This window comes from Bufo bufo, chromosome 2 (genome assembly GCF_905171765.1).
Source record: "Bufo bufo chromosome 2, aBufBuf1.1, whole genome shotgun sequence".
Taxonomy (NCBI): Eukaryota; Metazoa; Chordata; class Amphibia; order Anura; family Bufonidae; genus Bufo; species Bufo bufo.
Window position 1 is genome coordinate 589,330,428 of NC_053390.1, and position 19,148 is coordinate 589,349,575.

Here is a 19,148-nt window from a genome sequence, read left to right on the forward strand (position 1 = left end):
CACCAATAAATTTAATACTGGGGAGGGAGGGGGGGCCGCACTGGCCACCAATAAATTTAATACTGGGAGGGAGGGGGGCCGCACTGGCCACCAATGAATTTAATACTGGGGAGGGAGGGGGGGGGCCGCACTGGCCACCAATGAATTTAATACTGGGGAGGGAGGGGGGCGCCGCACTGGCCACCAATGAATTTAAAACTGGGGAGGGAGGGGGGTCTGGCCCCTGCTGCCTGGCAGCACTTGATCTCTTACAGGGGGCTATGATACGCACAATTAACCCCTCCAGCGCTATTTTATTATGCATTCTGTATTCAGAATGCTATTATTTTCCCTTATAACTATGTTATAAGGGGAAATAATACAATCTACAGAACACCGATCCCAAGCCCGAACTTCTGTGAAGAAGTTTGGGTTTGGGTACCAAACATGCGCGATTTTTCTCACGCGAGTGCAAAACGCATTACAATGTTTTGCACTCGCGCGGAAAAATCGCGGGTGTTCCCGTAACGCACCCGCACATTTTCCCGCAATGCCCGTCTGAAAGAGGCCTAAGGACAACATCTGCTGGAGTTTTATTTTCTCCTCGTGTTTGCGTGGGTTTCCACCTGGTACTCCGGTTTCCTCCCACATACTGATAGGGACCTTAGCTTGTGATCTCCACTGGGGACAGAGAGTAATAATGTCTGTAAAGCACTGCGGAATATGTAAGTGCGTGTAATAAATATGTGAAAAATTTCCCCGTGTATCCATATGGCTAAGTAAGTCAATCTTATGTGTGGAATCAAAGTTCTTGAGGAACTCCTGAGAAAATGGGACCCATTGCCTCCTCTGTGTCATTCACGCCGGCCACCAGCTTACATTTCTGCCCCTAGAAGTAAGGAGAGACATGTCACATCACTCTGCGCCCACTAGTGGGCAGCAGTGAGGCTGTTCTCACCTGGAGATCCCTGTCCAGAGTAGCAGCGCTCCTGAAGGTACAGAGGAGGGAGGCACACAGGGGGGCAGCTGTCTCCTTTCTACAGGCTGCTCCTGCCTGTCCTTCACCCTATGGAGATACATGAGTAGTCCTCCCTGACACTGTGCACTGAGGGGGTCGTTATCCCACCACAGGACACGCGAGCACCTCCTTTCCATAGACAGTTGCTTGGAGTGAGTTGTGAGCCTCGTCTGCTGTGCATCCTCCTCCTCCTCCCACCTCCTCCTCCTCTTCTTCATGGATCAGCCACACACCATGGAGGGCAGCTGCAGCCCGCAACCTTACCATCAGGAGGGCATAGAGTCCTGGCTGGACGATCACTGGGACTTCACTTATTCCTACTTTGTTAGGAGAGCAACCAGGTAAGGAGGGGCACCATGGCATCAACTGGGTAGCACTAAAGCAGAGCACATGGGCATGGTCCATCCACAGGGGGCAATATACACGCTGCACATTGGACAGCACCCTCAGTGTGCACTGCTCCTGAGGTAATGAGCGGCGGACTGTGATGCCAGGTGGGCACGGCTCCCCCATGCAGGTGAGATGTAGAGGGCATACTGGCATGTAGCATGTGCCAGACATGAGCTGGAATGTACACATGAGTGACAGTGAGGAATGACGCCCCTGAGTCCGAGCAGTGGACATGTCAGTGCAGTTACTTCCGTCTGCCGGGAAGTTGTGGGAAGCTTCAGCTGAGCGCTGTCCTCCCCTATAGCCATTGGCACAGCATTGTATACAGGCTCTCCTGCCGGGCCAGACATCATGTGGCGGCGGGGGAGACTCGGGGAGGAAGCTTCAGTCGGCGCTCCTGCTCGTCCATGCTCTGAACAGACTGACACAGCGGGCTCAGCTTCGGTTCCGTGTGGTAACTCCGGCGACGGCTCCGCGCATGTGCACTGCTCCCTACAGTAAGTGCTCCGCGACTGTGAGTACTGAGGGCTCTGGCGGGAAAACAAGAGAGTGACAGAAGTTTGTTTGTGTGACTCCTCCTGTGGTGGCTGCTCATCCCTTCTCCTGTCTGCGCTCCCTGTTACAATGCACATAGATGAATGCATGGAAAATCCCCCATTTTAGCTCATGTGTGAGGTTCACTTTGACTGTGGAGTCCATGGTTGTGTCCTAATAAGGAGAGGAAAGAGGGAGCCTTGTCTTCCAGTTTCTCCCATCAGCTATGGGGGAGAACTAACTCTCCTTAGGGAGAGAGCACCTTAATCTGTGTGAGGAGACTTATAGGCCATACATGCTCCTCTGGAACCCTTCCCTCCCATCAGCTATAACATGCACGAGGTGACGGGAAGAATACCCCTATCATCCACTCTCCCATTTTTATCGCGCTTTAGAATAAAACTTTCTCGCTGCCAAGTTTTCACTGCAGGCTACGCAGCAGCTATGCAGAACATTAACCCATTCCAGACAAGGGGTAAAGCGAGAGCCTGGCGTCAGGGTGTACATTGTATTCTCTGAAAATTCGACTTCTTTACAGATAGAACCATGACCCTGCTGAGCTTTATTCCCATGGTGAAGACAGTGGACTCTCACTAGATGCCGAGACGATGCTGCATTCAAAGTTTATGTGGTAATTCCCGTTGTGGAGGATCCCACCGCGTGACGCAGGCTGTTGGTATAGTCGTGGTTTCACACTGGTGCCTGATGGGGGAACCCCCATGTGTGCCAGGGTTGTTTAGGTTTTGCCAGATGCCTATCACAGTTACGATTAAAAAAAAACCCAGCAAAACAGGCAAAAAAATATCGACTATAATATCAAATAATAAAAAAAATTATTTCATGGACTATATTCGGTGGCGTTAGTACCATAAACAAGATGATAATCATACACAGCCAGCTATGAAGACCCCAGAAGTCACTGTATTACTCGTTGGGTTTCCATGAGACTTCTCTGTGACTTTTGGAAGGAGCTCGGCCATTACACATCAGCGACAGTGATATGGTAGATGTGGAGCCCCCTCCTACAGGCTCTTCTCAGATCACATCCTTCAGGAGACCACAGGTTTTAAAGGAATCGATGAGGTGCTAGGAGGCCGTGACAGGGTTTGGATAATGGTTTTTAAATTGTTCCTCGAGAACGTCTGTTCTCTTTGACATCTGCAGCCTCTGAGCATGCACGGATCGGTTTGCATGCCTGTGTAGCGTGTGGCCTGAAAGCTCAGATGATAGAGAGATTGTTAGGTCAGATTAATTATTGACTATCATTACTAACGCAGTGCTCTTAACCACCTGCTTCCCTAAAACCATCTGTGCCAGACTACTCTGACCTCTAAAACATATGGAAAAACTCCGCTTGTGAATCACGCCACAAATCCTTCTGTTCCGAGAAAGTTGATTGTGTTTGGAAATCCTGAATTGCTAGATATGAGATAAATATTATAATAATTATTTATATAGCTCCATCTATCTAATCTAAGCTATCTAATATATAATCTATCTGTTTATCTATGTATCCATCTAATTATCTATCTATTATCTATCTATCACTAATATCTATCTACTATCTATCTATCACTAATATCTATCTATCAATCACTAATATCTATATATTATCTATCTATCAATCTATCACTAATATCTATCTATCTATCACTAATATCTATCTATCTGTCACTAATATCTATCACTAATATCTATCTATCTGTCACTAATATCTATCACTAATATCTATCTATCTGTCACTAATATCTATCACTAATATCTATCTATCTGTCACTAATATCTATCTATCTATCACTAATATCTCTATCTATCTATCTAATATCTAATCTATCATTATGGATTTATACAGCACCATATCTTCCTATACCGCAGTACAGAAACGGGGAGAAAACCTTAAAAGAAACCACTAATAGTAAACATATAAAAGCAGCTACATAATATTGTATTATATGGTAGGAGCGATCCTTGTTTATGATATCAAGGTTTGAATAGAGGCTGTAAAAGAGGTAGGTAGAGCATCTGCTGTACCTCTCTGTGTCTCTAATTTCATACAGAGGCATATGGAGCTATGAAGGTATTTTCCCTTAGAAGCTTTGCATCTAGGAGCAAATATCTCTGTACACACAAGGGTCTGTGTGGATCCGTACTTGTGGTACCTGCACAGAGTGCAGCAAAGAAATCTACGCCAAAACGAACATAAATTCACATAAATTAATTAAGTTTTTGGTGCATTTTGTGTGTTTTTTGTGCAGTTTTATGTGGTTTTGCTGCATATCTCACCTCATCTCCATTGAAAAGTCTAAAATGTGCACAAAAAACCTGCAACAATTGACACACTGCAGAACTCAAAATCCAGTGGATATGTCATCAGTATTAAAATATCAGAAAACCCCTTTAAAGTGAACCTGTCACCATGTCCTGACATATAAAACCGAATGTACCTTAAAGGGGTTGTCCAGGTTCTGAGCTTAACCCGGACATACCCTTATTTTCACCCCGCCAGCCCCCCTGATGTTGACATCGGAGCATCTCATGCTCCGATGCGCTCCCTTGCCCTGCGCTAAATCGCGCAGGGCAAGGTCTCTTTTGTTTTTAATAACACACTGCCGGGTGGAAACTGTATTTGGTGATGTCACCGGCTCGGATGGGCGGGCTTTAGCGCTGCCCTAGCCGTTTTACTGGCTAGGGCAGCGCTAAATCCCGCCCATCAGTGCCGGTGACGTCACCTGGGTTCCTGGCAGCCCCATGGAGAGCCCCGGTACGTCACCTGATCTCCAAAAAATGCCTTTGCCCTGCGCGATTTAGCTCAGGGCAAAGGAGAGCATCGGAGCATGAACTTCTCTGATGCTCAAGTCAGAGGGGCTGCCGGGGTGAAAACACATACGGTCATGTGCATGTAGCCTTAGGCAAATAATTCAGGAGCATTTATTCTATGTTTTACAAACTCAACCCCAACATTAACCCTATGTTGCCCATTATGTGAGATGGTACACTACTTTGGGGGTCACTTACTATTAATGTGAGACACATGGGGTCCAGTCCAAATGTGCCCAGCCTGACATTGAAAATAAGTGACCCCCATCATGTTTAAAACATGACAGTGGCAAGATTGGGGTTAATGAGTCACATTAACCCCAATCTTGCTGGCTGCCCGATACAAATGTTTTTTGCCTGCCTTTATTTTGAGGCAGGCTAATTACTCTAGACTTGCACTGTGCGGGTGTGGGGTGCCTTTCATGCTGGCTGTTCAGGGCACTGACTCTGGGGCTGGGGCTCGGGCTGACAGTGAGCTGTGCACTCAGGAGGAGAAGGATTCTGCTGCTGCTGCCGTTCGCTGAGCTCACTAACTCGGCCGGCGCAGCGGTAACTTTACCTCCCTGTCCCTCCTGCTGCTTTCATTAATAGCCAAACATTCATTGGCGCACTGTGGAAGTGGTGCGGGCAGCTTCAGAGCCCGCTCACTTCATTGGTCTCAAAGCGGCCGCGTCATAAGAGGGAGGGATTCCCTCCCTCTGTTCCTCCTTCTCCACTGTCTGCCGAGCGCGGCACACGCCATATTGTCAGCGCAGTATAGTACCGAAAAAACAAACATCCCGATACCGAATCGATACTGGCATAAAAATATCGATTGGGTATCGAAAGTTCGATACCCGAAACAACCCTACACTAAGCTAGCTGATTGGTCTTTTATAAAAAGGGCAAATGCGCATTTGCTCGATTTCGGACGAGATTACAAGCAGTGAGGGCAGAAATTGGCTGTCAATGAAAGTCTAGGGGAGGAAAGTAGGCTAAGATGGTGTGAGGGGAAGGAATTATTTATGCTAATGAGCACAACGGCGGGAAAGCATTATATGGCGATAAAATAGGACAGGTTAGTCCTGAGAAGATTATGGATCGATCGCTGGGAACTATCAGGGTAAACAAGCATTAAGGTACATTTGGTTTTATGTCAGAACATGGTGACAGGTTCCCTTTAAGGACAACACAGCTACAGGAGCTGAGGGGAGACCAGTGGCAGTGGTCTGCACAGACTGACATTGTGTTACTGCACAACCCAGTTACATGTGTCATTGAAGTAAAATTGTGTAAAATCTGCCACTTTAGTTGTGCCACCCTAACAAGTACCATTGAATTCAGTGAGCTCTCTAGGGGGTCTTCACACTTGGCAGATTATGTTGCAGAAATGTTATGTGACTGAAATTCTGTTCCATTCATTTGAACAGACCTGTTTTGGCAGTGAGCACATAGATTTGTTCAAGCCCCATTCAAGTGAATGGAACGGATTTTCAGTTGCAGAAAACTTCTTCCACAAAATCTGTTATCTGTAAAGGCACCCTCAGGCCTCTTTCACACGACCGTATGGCTTTTTCAGTATTTTGCGGTCCGTTTTTCATGGATCCGTTGTTCCATTTTTTGTTTCGGTTGTGTTTCCGTTTCTGTTCTGTTTTTCCGTTCCGTTTTTCCGTATGGCATATACAGTATACAGTAATTACATAGAAAAAATTGGGCTGGGCATAACATTTTCAATAGATGGTTCCGCAAAAACGGAACGGATACGGAAGACATACGGATGCATTTCCGTATGCGTTCCGTTTTTTTTCCGGACCCATTGACTTGAATGGAACCATGGAACGTGATTGGCGGGCAATAATAGGACATGTTCTAGCTTTCAACAAAACGGAAATGGAATGCATACAGAGTACATTCCGTTTTTTTTGCGGAACCATTGAAATGAATGGTTCCGTATACGGACCATATACGGAACGCAAAAAACAGTCCATAAACGGAAGAAAAAAAACGGTCGTGTGAAAGAGGCCTTAGAATGACCCATTCTTTCCCAAATGTCTGTAAAGGCAGGCTAACTGGATCAATGCAGTGGGAATGTAGTTTGAAGAATGAGGCCAGGAGTGATTGTATAACAGTCTCTTTTTACTAAGTGCAAAGTATAACTTCTGGTACCTTCAATAGCAGCGTATTCAAAGTGCAATCTGTGGCACCAGTAAAAAGGTACGGAGGCAGGTTGGATGGCTGCAACTTAGCACTTTTGGGTGTAGATGTCCACTATCAGTTCTGGACTTGAGCTTTAGAGGTAACCTGTCACCGGGATTTTGTGTATAGAGCTGAGGACATGGGTTGCTAGATGGCCGCTAGCACATCCGCAATATCCAGTCCCCATAGCTCTGTGTGCTTTTATTGTGTAAAAAAACCGATTTGATACATATGCAAATTAACCTGAGATGAGTCCTGTCCCTGAGATGAGTCCAGCGTGAAGGAGCCTAGCACCGCCCCGCATCCTCAGAATCTCCTTCTTGATCCCCGATGTCAGAAAGCTAGAGTGCCATAATCTCGCGATGAGCTATGGGGACTCGGTATTGCGGATGTGCTAGCGTCCATTTAGCAACCCATGTCATCAGCTCTGAACACAAAATCCCGGTGACAGGTTCCCTTTAAGTGGCCTAGTAGTAGCCTTGGGTGATCTGTGCCTGAGCCGTAATTCCTCACCTTAATGCAGTTTTCAACTGTTCTGGTCTCTCAAGTGTTTGCTGGAGACTGGAAATGAAACGTTCTCTTCAGAGAAATCTCTACCAGGAGCAGGAGCTCTGCAGTGTACTTCCTCTCCTCTCTGTATCTAATCAGCAACTCCCCTTCCTGGCAGGAAGCAGCACCAGCCCACCATTACCAAGAGGAGAGGAACAGGGTGGTTAGTACTGGTCCTGCCAACCATTTGCCAGCGATATCCCTTACTGGAAGATACGGCCAAGTAACTTGAAATTACAATACATAACAATACGTAATCATAGACACTACAAATAAACAATTTGCAGATACCCCCAGGTCTGGAGTACTGCACCAGTACAACTATAATAGAGTCAATCAGTTAAGACCTCTATTGGTACATAAAACAAATGGACAAAGCAGTATAGGACCACTGACAAAATACCAGATAGATGAGCAGGTAAACACATAGACAAAAAATACCGACCAACGCAGCCACCGCCACCTCATTATGTGTTTAGCCTCTTTGTTTCAGGGAAGAACCCATCATGAAGGGGCTGGTATTTATTCAAAGTATCGCCAGGCATATGTTTAGAAACACAGGTTTAGTATACCAATTCATTTACCTTCTATGCATTAGTGCACAAGAATTTCCTTGCATTCTTCATTGATAACAGGAGGAAGTTACGATCTTGCAGACTTACATTGTCATATCTGGTCCAATGACCAACCTAGTGCATGTGTCCATTTCATGTATTCCAGGAGTCAGTGTATAATCTCACACATCCGGTCACATCACAACAGGATGTGATATTTAATACTGACTAGATATTGACACTGAGGGATAAATGACTTGAAGACTGGTGGGCACATAATATGATCTATGTAAGAGCTTAAAGGGCTTCTGTCACCCCCCCTAAAGTCATTTTTCATTTTTTGGCTACTTAAAATCCTTAAACTGCGATTTAACAAATATATAGTGCTCTTAATCTTTTTCGTTCAGTAGTTTCTTCAAAAAACAGACTTTTATAATATGTAAATTACCTCTCTACCAGCAAGTAGGGCAGCTACTTGCTGGTAGCAGCCGCATGCTCCTATCAAAAAGACGCCCCCTCCTCATGTTAATTGACAGGGCCAGCAAGCGCTCTCGTCCTCTGGCTGGCCCTGTCTGCGTTTTAAATCTCGCGCCTTCGCCGTACCGGTCTTCAGTCGGCGCAGGCGCACTGAGGAAGGAGCGGCCGAGCAAGCGTCCTCCTCTCAGTGCGCCTGCACCGACTGAAGACCGGTACGGCGAAGGCGCGAGATTTAAAACGCAGACAGGGCCAGCCAGAGGACGAGAGCGCTCGCTGGCCCTGTCAATCAACATGAGGAGGGGGCGTCTTTTTGATAGGAGGATGCGGCTGCTACCAGCAAGTAGCCGCCCTACTTGCTGGTAGAGAGGTAATTTACATATTATAAAAGTCCGTTTTTTGAAGAAACTACTGAACGAAAAAGATTAAGAGCACTATATATTGTTAAATCGCAGTATAAGGATTTTAAGTAGCCAAAAAATGAAACATGACTTTAGAGGGGTGTCAGAAGCCCTTTAAGAGATGTCTCCGTCAAGGAGACTTGCCAGCTACACTTAAAGGGGTCATCTCATGACAGACGATGGGGGCATATTGCTGGGATATGTCCCCATTGTCTTATAGGTGCTGGTCCCACCGCTTGGACCCACACCTATATAGAGAACGGATCCCTGAAAGTGTTGGAGGGCGCATTGTGCATGTGCAGCCTCCCTCCATTTATTTTCTATGGGGCCGCCGTAAATAGCCGAGAGCTGGCTCGGCTATTTCTGTCAGGCCCATAGAAGTGAATGGGACCGGTGGCTGGTCATGTGCGGTGCGCTCCCATTCACTTCTATGGGGAGAACGCTTGGTGGTGGCCGGACCGGAGTCCTCCAGCCACCACCTTGCGGGGCTCCGTTCCCGATATAGGTACGGGTCCCAGCAGTATAAGACAATGGGGGCATATCCTAGTAATATTCCCCCATTGTTTGAGATGAGACAACCCCTTTAAGGCCCCTTTTACACTGGCCAAGCATTGGCAAGATAATCACTAACAAGCATTCATATGAACGCTCGTTAGCGATGATCTGCTGGTGTAATATGATTGTTTGTGCGCTCACCAGAATCATTGTTTGCAGGTGATTGACTTCAAAGCCCAGAATGAGCAGGAGTTTAAATGAATGACATACACGTTTTACCGAATCTTTTCCCATAAAACTATATATCAATCTGCTCAGCTCCTCCTGCTCTATAACATGATGCTGGCAGATTGCACTGCATTTTTATGGTGACAGGTTCTCTTTAAATAAACATGACTTATGTTTCTGGTGGCGGTTGCACTCTCAAAGGTGTGTGTAATGCAGTGAAAAATACAAAAAACAAATGTGCATTTGTAGAATGAAACGAAGAAAATATATGGGTTGGTTTGAAGTTTTTGACTTGAGTGGTATGAAATTGTCATCTATATAGGTAGAAGTTGCCCATAAGTGAATAAATTGTGCAATCAAAATAATTTTTGGGCTTTCTGCCCCCCAAAAAAATCATTCATATGCAAACCAGCTGGGAACAGGTTAGCAAATATATAAGTAGCTGGTAAACAGGAGACAGTAGGAGACATTTAAACAAGACTGCTATCCAAAGAGCTAGAGAATGCAGGGGGCGAGAACATATTGTTCATTGTTTTACTGTCCACATTTAAGGCCCCTGCACACGGGCGTTTTTTTTTCCCCGTTTACTGGCCGTTTTTTTGCGTTCCGTATACGGTCCGTATACGGAACCATTCATTTCAATGGTTCCGCAAAAAAAACGGAATGTACTCCGTATGCATTCCTTTTCCGTATTTCCTTTTTTCCGTTCCGTTCTAACATAGAACTTGTCCTATTATTGCCCGCAAATCACGTTCCGTGGCTCCATTCAAGTCAATGGGTCCGCCAAAAAAACGAAACACATACGGAAATGCATCCGTATGTCTTCCGTTTCTGTTCCGTTTTTTGCTGAACCATCTATTGAAAATGTTATGCCCAGCCCAATTTTATCTATGTAATTACTGTATACTGTATATGCCATACGGAAAAACGGAACGGAAAAACGGAACAGAAACGGAAACACAACAGAAACAAAAAACGGAACAACGGATCCGTGAAAAACGGACTGCAAAACACTGAAAAAGCCATACGGTCGTGTGCAATAAGCCTAAGGCAGAGAATGTATATGGGGTAGTTTAACCCCTTAAGGACATAGGACGTACCGGTACGCCCTATTTCCCGAGTCCTTAAGGACCAAGGACGTACCGGTACGTCCTAACTTTTAAATCGGGATTCCGGCGCCCGAGGGGTTAAACGGAACGGGATTTCGGCTGAAATCCTTCAGCCGGCATCCTGTGACAACGCCAGGGGGGTGATGTGACCCCCCCCGTGTCGGCGATCGCAGCAAACCGCAGGTCAATTAAGACCTGCGGTTTGCTGCGCTTTTTGCAGTTTCTGATGCCCGCGGTCCCTGACCGCGGGGATCAGAAACTTTAGAGTGGCTAAAATCGCAGGCGGTGGGGGGCGTTGCGGGAGGCGGGCGGTGCGGCAGGCGGGATCGCGATCCCCCGCCCGCCTCCCCATGAATGATCGTTGGCTTCTAGTGGTTATACCAGGGTGCCAGCACATTGCTGGCACCCTGGTATAAACGGCTGACATCTGTGCAGATGTCAGCCGTTTAACCCTTTCCATACCGCGGTCCGTACGGACCGCTGTATGGAAAAAGTTAACTGTCATCGTTCAGGGAGCTCCCTCCCTCTCCATCGGGGGGCTGCTGTGCCTTTGCAGCCCCCCGATGGAGAGGGAGAGAGCCCCCAGAGAGCCCCCCTCAGCCCCGTGCTTACCCTTCCCCGTCTGCGAAGTTCTGAGCAGACGGGGAGGGTTCCCATGGCAACAGGACGCCTGCTCAGGCGTCCTGCTGTCCATGGTGCTGAACAGATCTATGCTGAAATCATAGATCTGTTCAGTGTAAGTAAAATACAGTACAGAACAATATATATTGTACTGTACTGTATTATACAGACATCAGACCCACTGGATCTTCAAGAACCAAGCGGGTCTGGGTCAAAAAAATGTAAAAAAAAAGTGAAAAAAGTTAAGATAAAAAAAAAAACATTTATCACTGAATAAAAATTAAAAAAATAAAATAAACTACACATATTAGGTATCGCCGCGTCCGTAACGACCTGATCTATAAAATGGTCATGTTACTTTCCCCGCACGGTGAACGCCATAAAAATAAAAAAATAAAAACTATGAGAAAATTGAAATTTTGCCCACCTTACTTCCCAAAAAAGGTAATAAAAGTGATCAAAAAAGTCGCATGTACGCCAAAATAGTACCAATCAAACCGTCATCTCATCCCTCAAAAAATGAGACCCTACTCAAGATAATCGCCCAAAAGCTGAAAAAACTATGGCTCTTAGACTATGGAAACACTAAAACATGATATTTTTTTGTTTCAAAAATGAAATCATTGTGTAAAACTTACATAAATAAAAAAAAGTATACATATTAGGTATCGCCGCGTCCGTATCGACCGGCTCTATAAAAATATCACATGACCTAACCCCTCAGATGACCACCGTAAAAAAATAAAAATAAAAACAGTGTAAAAAAAGCCATTTTTTGCCATCTTACGTCACAAAAAGTGTAATAGCAAGCGATCAAAAAGTCATATGCACCCCAAAATAGTGCCAATCAAACCGTCATCTCATCCCACAAAAAATGAGACCCTACTCAAGATAATCGCCCAAAAACTGAAAAAACTATGGCTCTTAGACTATGGAGACACTAAAACATTTTTTGGGTTTTAAAAATGAAGTTATTGTATAAAACTTACATAAATAAAAATGTATACATATTAGGTATCGCCGCGTCCGTGACAACCTGCTCTATAAAATTACCCCATGATCTAACCTGTCAAATGAATGTTGTAAATAACAAAAAAAAAACGTGCCAAAAAAGCTATTTCTTGTTACCTTGCTGCACAAAAAGTGTAATATAGAGCAACCAAAAATCATATGTACCCTAAACTAGTACCAACAAAACTGCCACCCTATCCCGTAGTTTCTAAAATGGAGTCACTTTTTTGGAGTTTCCACTCTAGGGGTGCATCAGGGGGGCTTCAAATGGGACATGGTGTCAAAAAAACCAGTCCAGCAAAATCTGCCTTCCAAAAACCGTATGGCATTCCTTTCCTTCTGCGCCCTGCCGTGTGCCTGTACAGCTGTTTACGACCACATATGGGGTGTTTCTGTAAACTACAGAATCAGGGCCATCAATAATGAGTTTTGTTTGGCTGTTAACCCTTGCTTTGTAACTGGAAAAAAAATATTAAAATGGAAAATCTGCCAAAAATTTGAAATTTTGAAATTGTGTCTCTATTTTCCATTAAATCTTGTGCAACACCTAAAGGGTTAGCAACGTTTGTAAAATCAGTTTTGAATACCTTGAAGGGTGTAGTTTCTTAAATGGGGTCACTTTTATGGAGTTTCTACTCTAGGGGTGCATCAGGGGGGCTTCAAATGGGACATGGTGTCAAAAAAACAGTCCAGCAAAATCGGCCTTCCAAAAACCAAACGGCGCACCTTTCACTCTACGCCCTACTGTGTGCCCGTACAGTAGTTTACGGCCACATATGGGGTGTTTCTGTAAACAGCAGAGTCAGGGCAATAAAGATACAGTCTTGTTTGGCTGTTAACCCTTGCTTTGTTAGTGGAAAAAATGGGTTAAAATTGAAAATTAGGCAAAAAAATGAAATTCTCAAATTTCATCCCCATTTGCCAATAACTCTTGTGCAACACCTAAAGGGTTAACGATAGGGATCGACCGATATTGATTTTTTAGGGCCGATACCGATAGTTTGTGAACTTTCAGGCCGATAGCCGATAATTTATACCGATATTCTGGGAATTTTCATTTTTGAGAAAAAAAAAAAATTCCTACACAAATCTGCTGAAAATTAATATGTTTATTGTTAATGTGTATTTTTTTTTTATAAATCTTTTTCATTTATAATTAATATTTTTGTGTTTTTTTTTTACTAACTTTTAACCCCCTTAGGGACTAGAACCTTTGTCCTATTCACCCTGATAGATCTCTATCAGGGTGAATAGGATCTCACACTGTCCCTGCTGCTCTGTGCATAGTGCACACAGCAGCATGGAGCTGAACATGGCAGCCAGGGCTTCAATAGCGTCCTGGCTGCCATGGTAACCGATCGGAGCCCCAGGCTTACACAGCTGGGGCTCCGATCGGAGGAGCAGGGGAGAGGGGATCCTGTGGCCACTGCCACCAATGATTAATACTGGGTGGGGGGGGGGGGGGGGCGCACTGCGCCACCAATGTTTTTACTATTGGCCGGGATTGGGATGGGGGTGGGGGGCGCACTGCGCCACCAATGATTAATACTGGGGGGCTTGGGGGGGCGCACTGCGCCACCAATGAAGATAAGTCTATCGATCATTCATATACAGGAGGCGGGAGCTGGCTGCAGAATCACATAGCCGGCTCCCGACCTCTATCAGCGGTAGCTGCGATCCGCGGCACCTGAGGAGTTAACTACCGCGGACCGCAGCTATTGCTCATAGAGGTCGGGAGCCGGCTATGTGATTCTGCAGCCAGCTCCCGCCTCCTGTATATATGAATGAATGAAAGGCTTATCTTCATTGGTGGCGCAGCGGCCACAGCCCCTCCCCTCCTCTTATGTTCTATCCCCTCATTGGCGGCAGCGGCAGCAGCAGCACAGGGGGAGGAGACACTGCTTCCTTCTCCCCTGTGCTGCGGAGGGAACACAGAGAGCGCTGTCAGCAGCGCGTTCTGTGTTCCCCATACGTTATCGGTATATCGGCAAAATTGATGCCGATAACGTTGAAAATCCTCAATATCGGCCGATAATATCGGCCAAACCGATAATCGGTCGATCCCTAGTTAACGACGTATGTAAAATCAGTTTTGAATACCTTGAGGGGTGTAGTTTCTTAGATGGGGTCACTTTTAGGGAGTTTCTCCTCTAGGGGTGCATCAGGGGGCTTCAAATGGGACATGGTGTCAAAAAACCAGTCCATAAAAATCAGCCTTCCAAAAACCATACGGCGCACCTTTCCCTCTACGCCCCGCTGTGTGGCCGTACAGTAGTTTACGGCCACATATTGGGTGTTTCTGTAAACGGCAGAGTCAGGGCAATAAAGATACAATCTTGTTTGGCTGTTAACCCTTGCTTTGTTAGTGGAAAAAATGGGTTAAAATGAAAAATTAGACAAAAAAATTAAATTCTCAAATTTCCTCCCCATTTGCCAATAACTCTTGTGCAACACCTAAAGGGTTAATAATGTATGCAAAATCAGTTTTGAATACCTTGAGGGGTGTAGTTTCTTAGATGGGGTCATTTTTGGGTGGTTTCTATTATGTAAGCCTCGCAAATCGACTTCAGACCTGAACTGGTCCCTAAAAATTGGTCCCTAATAAACTTCTAAGCCTTATAACATCCCCAAAAAATAAAATATCATTCCCAAAACAATTCACACATGAAGTAGACATATGGGGAATGTAAAGTCATCACAATTTTTTGGGGTATTACTATGTATTACAGAAGTAGAGAAACTGAAACTTTGAAATTTGCAAATTTTTCCAAATTTTTGGTAAATTAGGTATTTTTTTTGTGCAAAAAAAATAATTTTTTTGACTTCATTTTACCAGTGTCATGAAGTACAATATGTGACGAAAAAACAATCTCAGAATGGCCTGGATAAGTCAAAGCGTTTTAAAGTTATTAGCACTTAAAGTGACACTGGTCAGATTTCCAAAAAATGGCCTGGTCCTTAAGGTGAAAATGAGCCCGGTCCTTAAGGGGTTAACACAAAGGGAAATAGCTAATGTTTAATTTACTAAGGAGAGCTGATCTGTTCTTGTACATCTGTAATACTTTGGTACACATGAAACACCTTTTTATGGATATACAATGCATTCAGAAAGTCTTCAGACCCTTTCACTTTTTTCACATTTTGTTATGTTGCGGCCTTGTCCAAAAATAAAAAAAGTTTGTCCCTATCATTATGCACTCCGTACCCCATATTGACAAATTGAAAACAGAGGCGGTCATTTATCAAACTGGTGTGAAGTAGAATTGGCTTAGTTGCCTGTAGCAACCAATCATATTCCACCTTTCATTTTTCCAAAGGACCCCAAGAATGTTCAAAATCTTGGCTAATTTATTGAAAAGGAAAAACTAATATATTGCATTGACCCTATTCAGACCCTTTACTCAGTACTTAGTTGAAGCACTTCAGACTGTGATTAAAGCCTCCAATTTCTTCGTATTTATGCCACAAAGTTTGCATCTGGACGTAAGAATTTTACGCCATTCTTGTCTGCAGATCCTCTCTTGTCTGCAGATCATCTCTTTGTGAGGTTGGATGGGGACCATCAGTGAACAGCAATTTCAGGTCTCTCCAGAGATGTTGCATTAGGGCCACTGAAGGACATTCACAGAGTTTTCTCCAAACCACTCATGTGTTGTATTGACTTTGTGCTTAGGGTTATTGTCTTGTTGGAAGGCAAACTTTTGGCCCTGTCTGAGGTCCAGAACACTCTGGATCAGGTTTTCATTAGGAATATCTCTGTACTTTGCACCATTCAGCTTTCCCTCAGTCATCCTGTCCCAGCCGCTGAGAAACACCCCCACAGCATGATGCTGGCACCACCATGCTTAACTACAGGGGTTGTATTGGGCAGGTGATGATCAATGCCTTGTTTCCTCCAGACATGGTGCTTAGAATTGAGACCAAAGATTTCAATCTTGGTTTCATCAGACCAGAAAATCTTGTTTCTTATAGTCCAAGAGTCCTTTAGGTGCTTTTTATTGCAACCAGTGTGGGCTTTCATGTGTCTTTTATTGAGGAGAAAATAGAAGAAATAGAAAATGCACTCCACTAAGGGAAGGTGCCATGGTATAAGGGTGTAAACCCACTATAGTCAATATGAATGAAACCATGCACTCTCAAAATGATATGCAAAGGTAGGTTTAATGTAATGCTCCTTTATACCAAACCAGGTATATATCTCAAAATACAAAAAAGGAAAAACATTTGTTATCAAAAAATAAAAATCAACAAATCAAAAAATCAACCAAATCTCTGTTTGTAATTTTAGTGAAGCACTCTATATTGCGATGGCTGGGGGAGACATTTCGGTCCGATAGACCTTTATCAAAGCATCGCTGTAATAAACAAAATATTATAAAAATATATTAAGAATTGGTAGTAAATTATAGGTATAAATAGTAAGGAGGAAGTTAAAAGTAAACGAAATCATGAAAATTAGCTATAAGTACAGGGAAATACGAAATAATGTCCAATGAGAAATAAGGTTTAGGTAATATATAGCTAGAGGGCTACAATAATGTCACAGAGCATGAAGTATTGGTGGATCAGGAGTAGAGGTATGGGCAGTAAGGTGAGAGCATAAAGAACAAAGATAGTAGTGAGATAGGATACAGGGGGCATGTATGGTATAAGGTGTAGTAGACAAACTGAAATACTTTCACAGGGAGAAAGTGTTGTAATAAAGGTGGATTTTATTGAGGAGAGGCTTCTTTCTGGATACTCTACCATAAAGCCTAGAATTTTGGAGTGCTGCAAATCTGCAAGTTTCTTACATCTGCACAAAGGATCTTTGGAGCTCAGCCAGAGTGACCATTGGGATCTTTGTCACTTCTTTTACTAGGCACTTGATTTCTTAGTTTGGTGGGGCGGCCAGCTCTTGGAAGAGTACTGGGTTTTCCAAACTGCTTCCATTTAAGAATTATGGAGGCCACTGTGTTCTTGGGAACTTTAAGTGCAGCATAATTTTTTGTGGAATCATCTCCAGATGTGTGCCTCCACACAATCCTGTCGTTTATATCTACAGGAAGTTCTTTTCTCCTCATGGCTTGGTTTTTTCTCTGATATGTATTGTCAGCTGTGAGACCTTCTATAGATAGGGGGGTGTCTTTCTACATCATGTCCAATCAATTGAATTTACCAAAGCTAAAGTCCAATCAATGTTTAGAAACATCTCAAAGATGATTAAGTAAAATGGGAGCCCCGAGAGCAAAATACAATTTTAATACATTTTCAAAAACTTCAGTTTTGATTTTCAGTTTTCACTTTCTCATTATGGGCTATTCAGTGCAATTGATGGGGAAAAACTTGTTTTATTTTGTATTTTAGCACAAGGCTGCAAAATAACAAAATGTGAAAAAATTAAAAGGGTCTGAAGACTTTTCAAATGCATTGTAAATCATTTTATGTGTTATTCGTGCACATCTTGATCCACAGTTAAATTTAAAAACCTCATTCTGTAGAGTAAGTAGAGTCAAAGGTCAAATAATCTCTGAAACACCTCCATTTTTAAAGTGCACATCCTACCAATTCAAGAAACTTATAGAAGACCCCATCTTTTTCAGAACCTCACAGATAGATCTATATAATTTGGGCTATTTTGCTGTATATAATCTATCAAATGTGTTAGGCAGAAATACCCTCAAATAGGGAATAAGATAATACCAATATTGAATTCAATAAATTTTTAAGTGTATTGTGATGTCTGACAAAAAAGAACCATGACTTTGATTATTTTAAGCCCAGATATAAAAAAAATGTCTAAGGTTCTAAATAAGTCTGGGAGGGAGGTTAGTGGTCTGTTGAGAGTAACTACCAAGTCGTTGCCAAACAGATTAGTGTTATACAGTTAGGTCCACATATATTTGGACACTGACACCAATTTGTTTTTATTACCTGTTTACTAAAACATATTCTAGTTATATAATGGACATTGACGTAAAGTCCAGACTTTTAGCTTTCATTTGACGTATCCAAATTAAAATTGGATGAAAGGTTTAGGAGTTTCAGCCCCTTTACATGTGTCGCCCTGTTTTTTAAAGGGACCAAAAGTAATCGGACAATTGCCTCAAAGGCTGTTTCATGGGCAGGTGTGGGCAATTCCTTCATTATTTCATTTTCAATTAAGCACATAGAAGGCCTGGAGCTGATTTGAGGTGCGGTGCTTGCATTTTGAAGATTTTGCTGAGAAGTAAACATGCGGTCAAAGGAGCTCTCCATGCAGGTGAAACAAGCCATCCTTCATCTGCGAAAACAGAAAAAAAAACATATGAGAAATTGCTACACTATTAGGAGTGGCAAAATCTACATGTAACGGTCACGTCCACACACACACAGGGGGAAGGGTAGTGACCACTGCGCTCCACCCTCACCCCTGGCCCTGCCTACTTGCCTCACGAGTCCTGATGACAGGGGACAACTGGACGGCAGTCCCTAACTTAGGATATGTGCAGGGAAGACAGACAAGACAAAATACGGAACATGAACGGACCGGGTCAGAACCAAGAGAGCTACGCAGTACAACGGATTAAGCAAAGAATGGTCAGGAGAAGCCGGGGTCAAATACCAGGAGAGTAGCGAAGTACAAGAGGAGTCCTAAGAGAGTAGTCAGGTGGGAGCCGAGGTCACAATACCAGGATGTATGCGCAGTACAGGAGGAGCAGGCAGAGGATCGTCAGGGAACAGGATCAGGTAAATATTCAGTAGTCCAACAAACAGCCAGGAACCTAGAAATTAACAGGCAACCTGTAGCCAGCAGGCTGCCTGTATTTATAGT

At 43.9% G+C, this 19,148-nt stretch overlaps 1 protein-coding gene across 1 annotated transcript in view; it reads left to right on the plus strand.

Annotated features, from left to right (window-relative positions):
* Window positions 1-966: 966 nt before the first annotated feature.
* Window positions 967-19,148, plus strand: part of PDE5A (phosphodiesterase 5A) — a 404,052-nt gene continuing 385,870 nt past the window's right edge. The window contains exon 1 of the mRNA XM_040418267.1: window positions 967-1,338. Coding sequence (XP_040274201.1) covers window positions 1,214-1,338 — 125 coding nt within the window. The 5' untranslated portion in view covers window positions 967-1,213. The remainder of the gene's footprint in view (window positions 1,339-19,148) is intronic.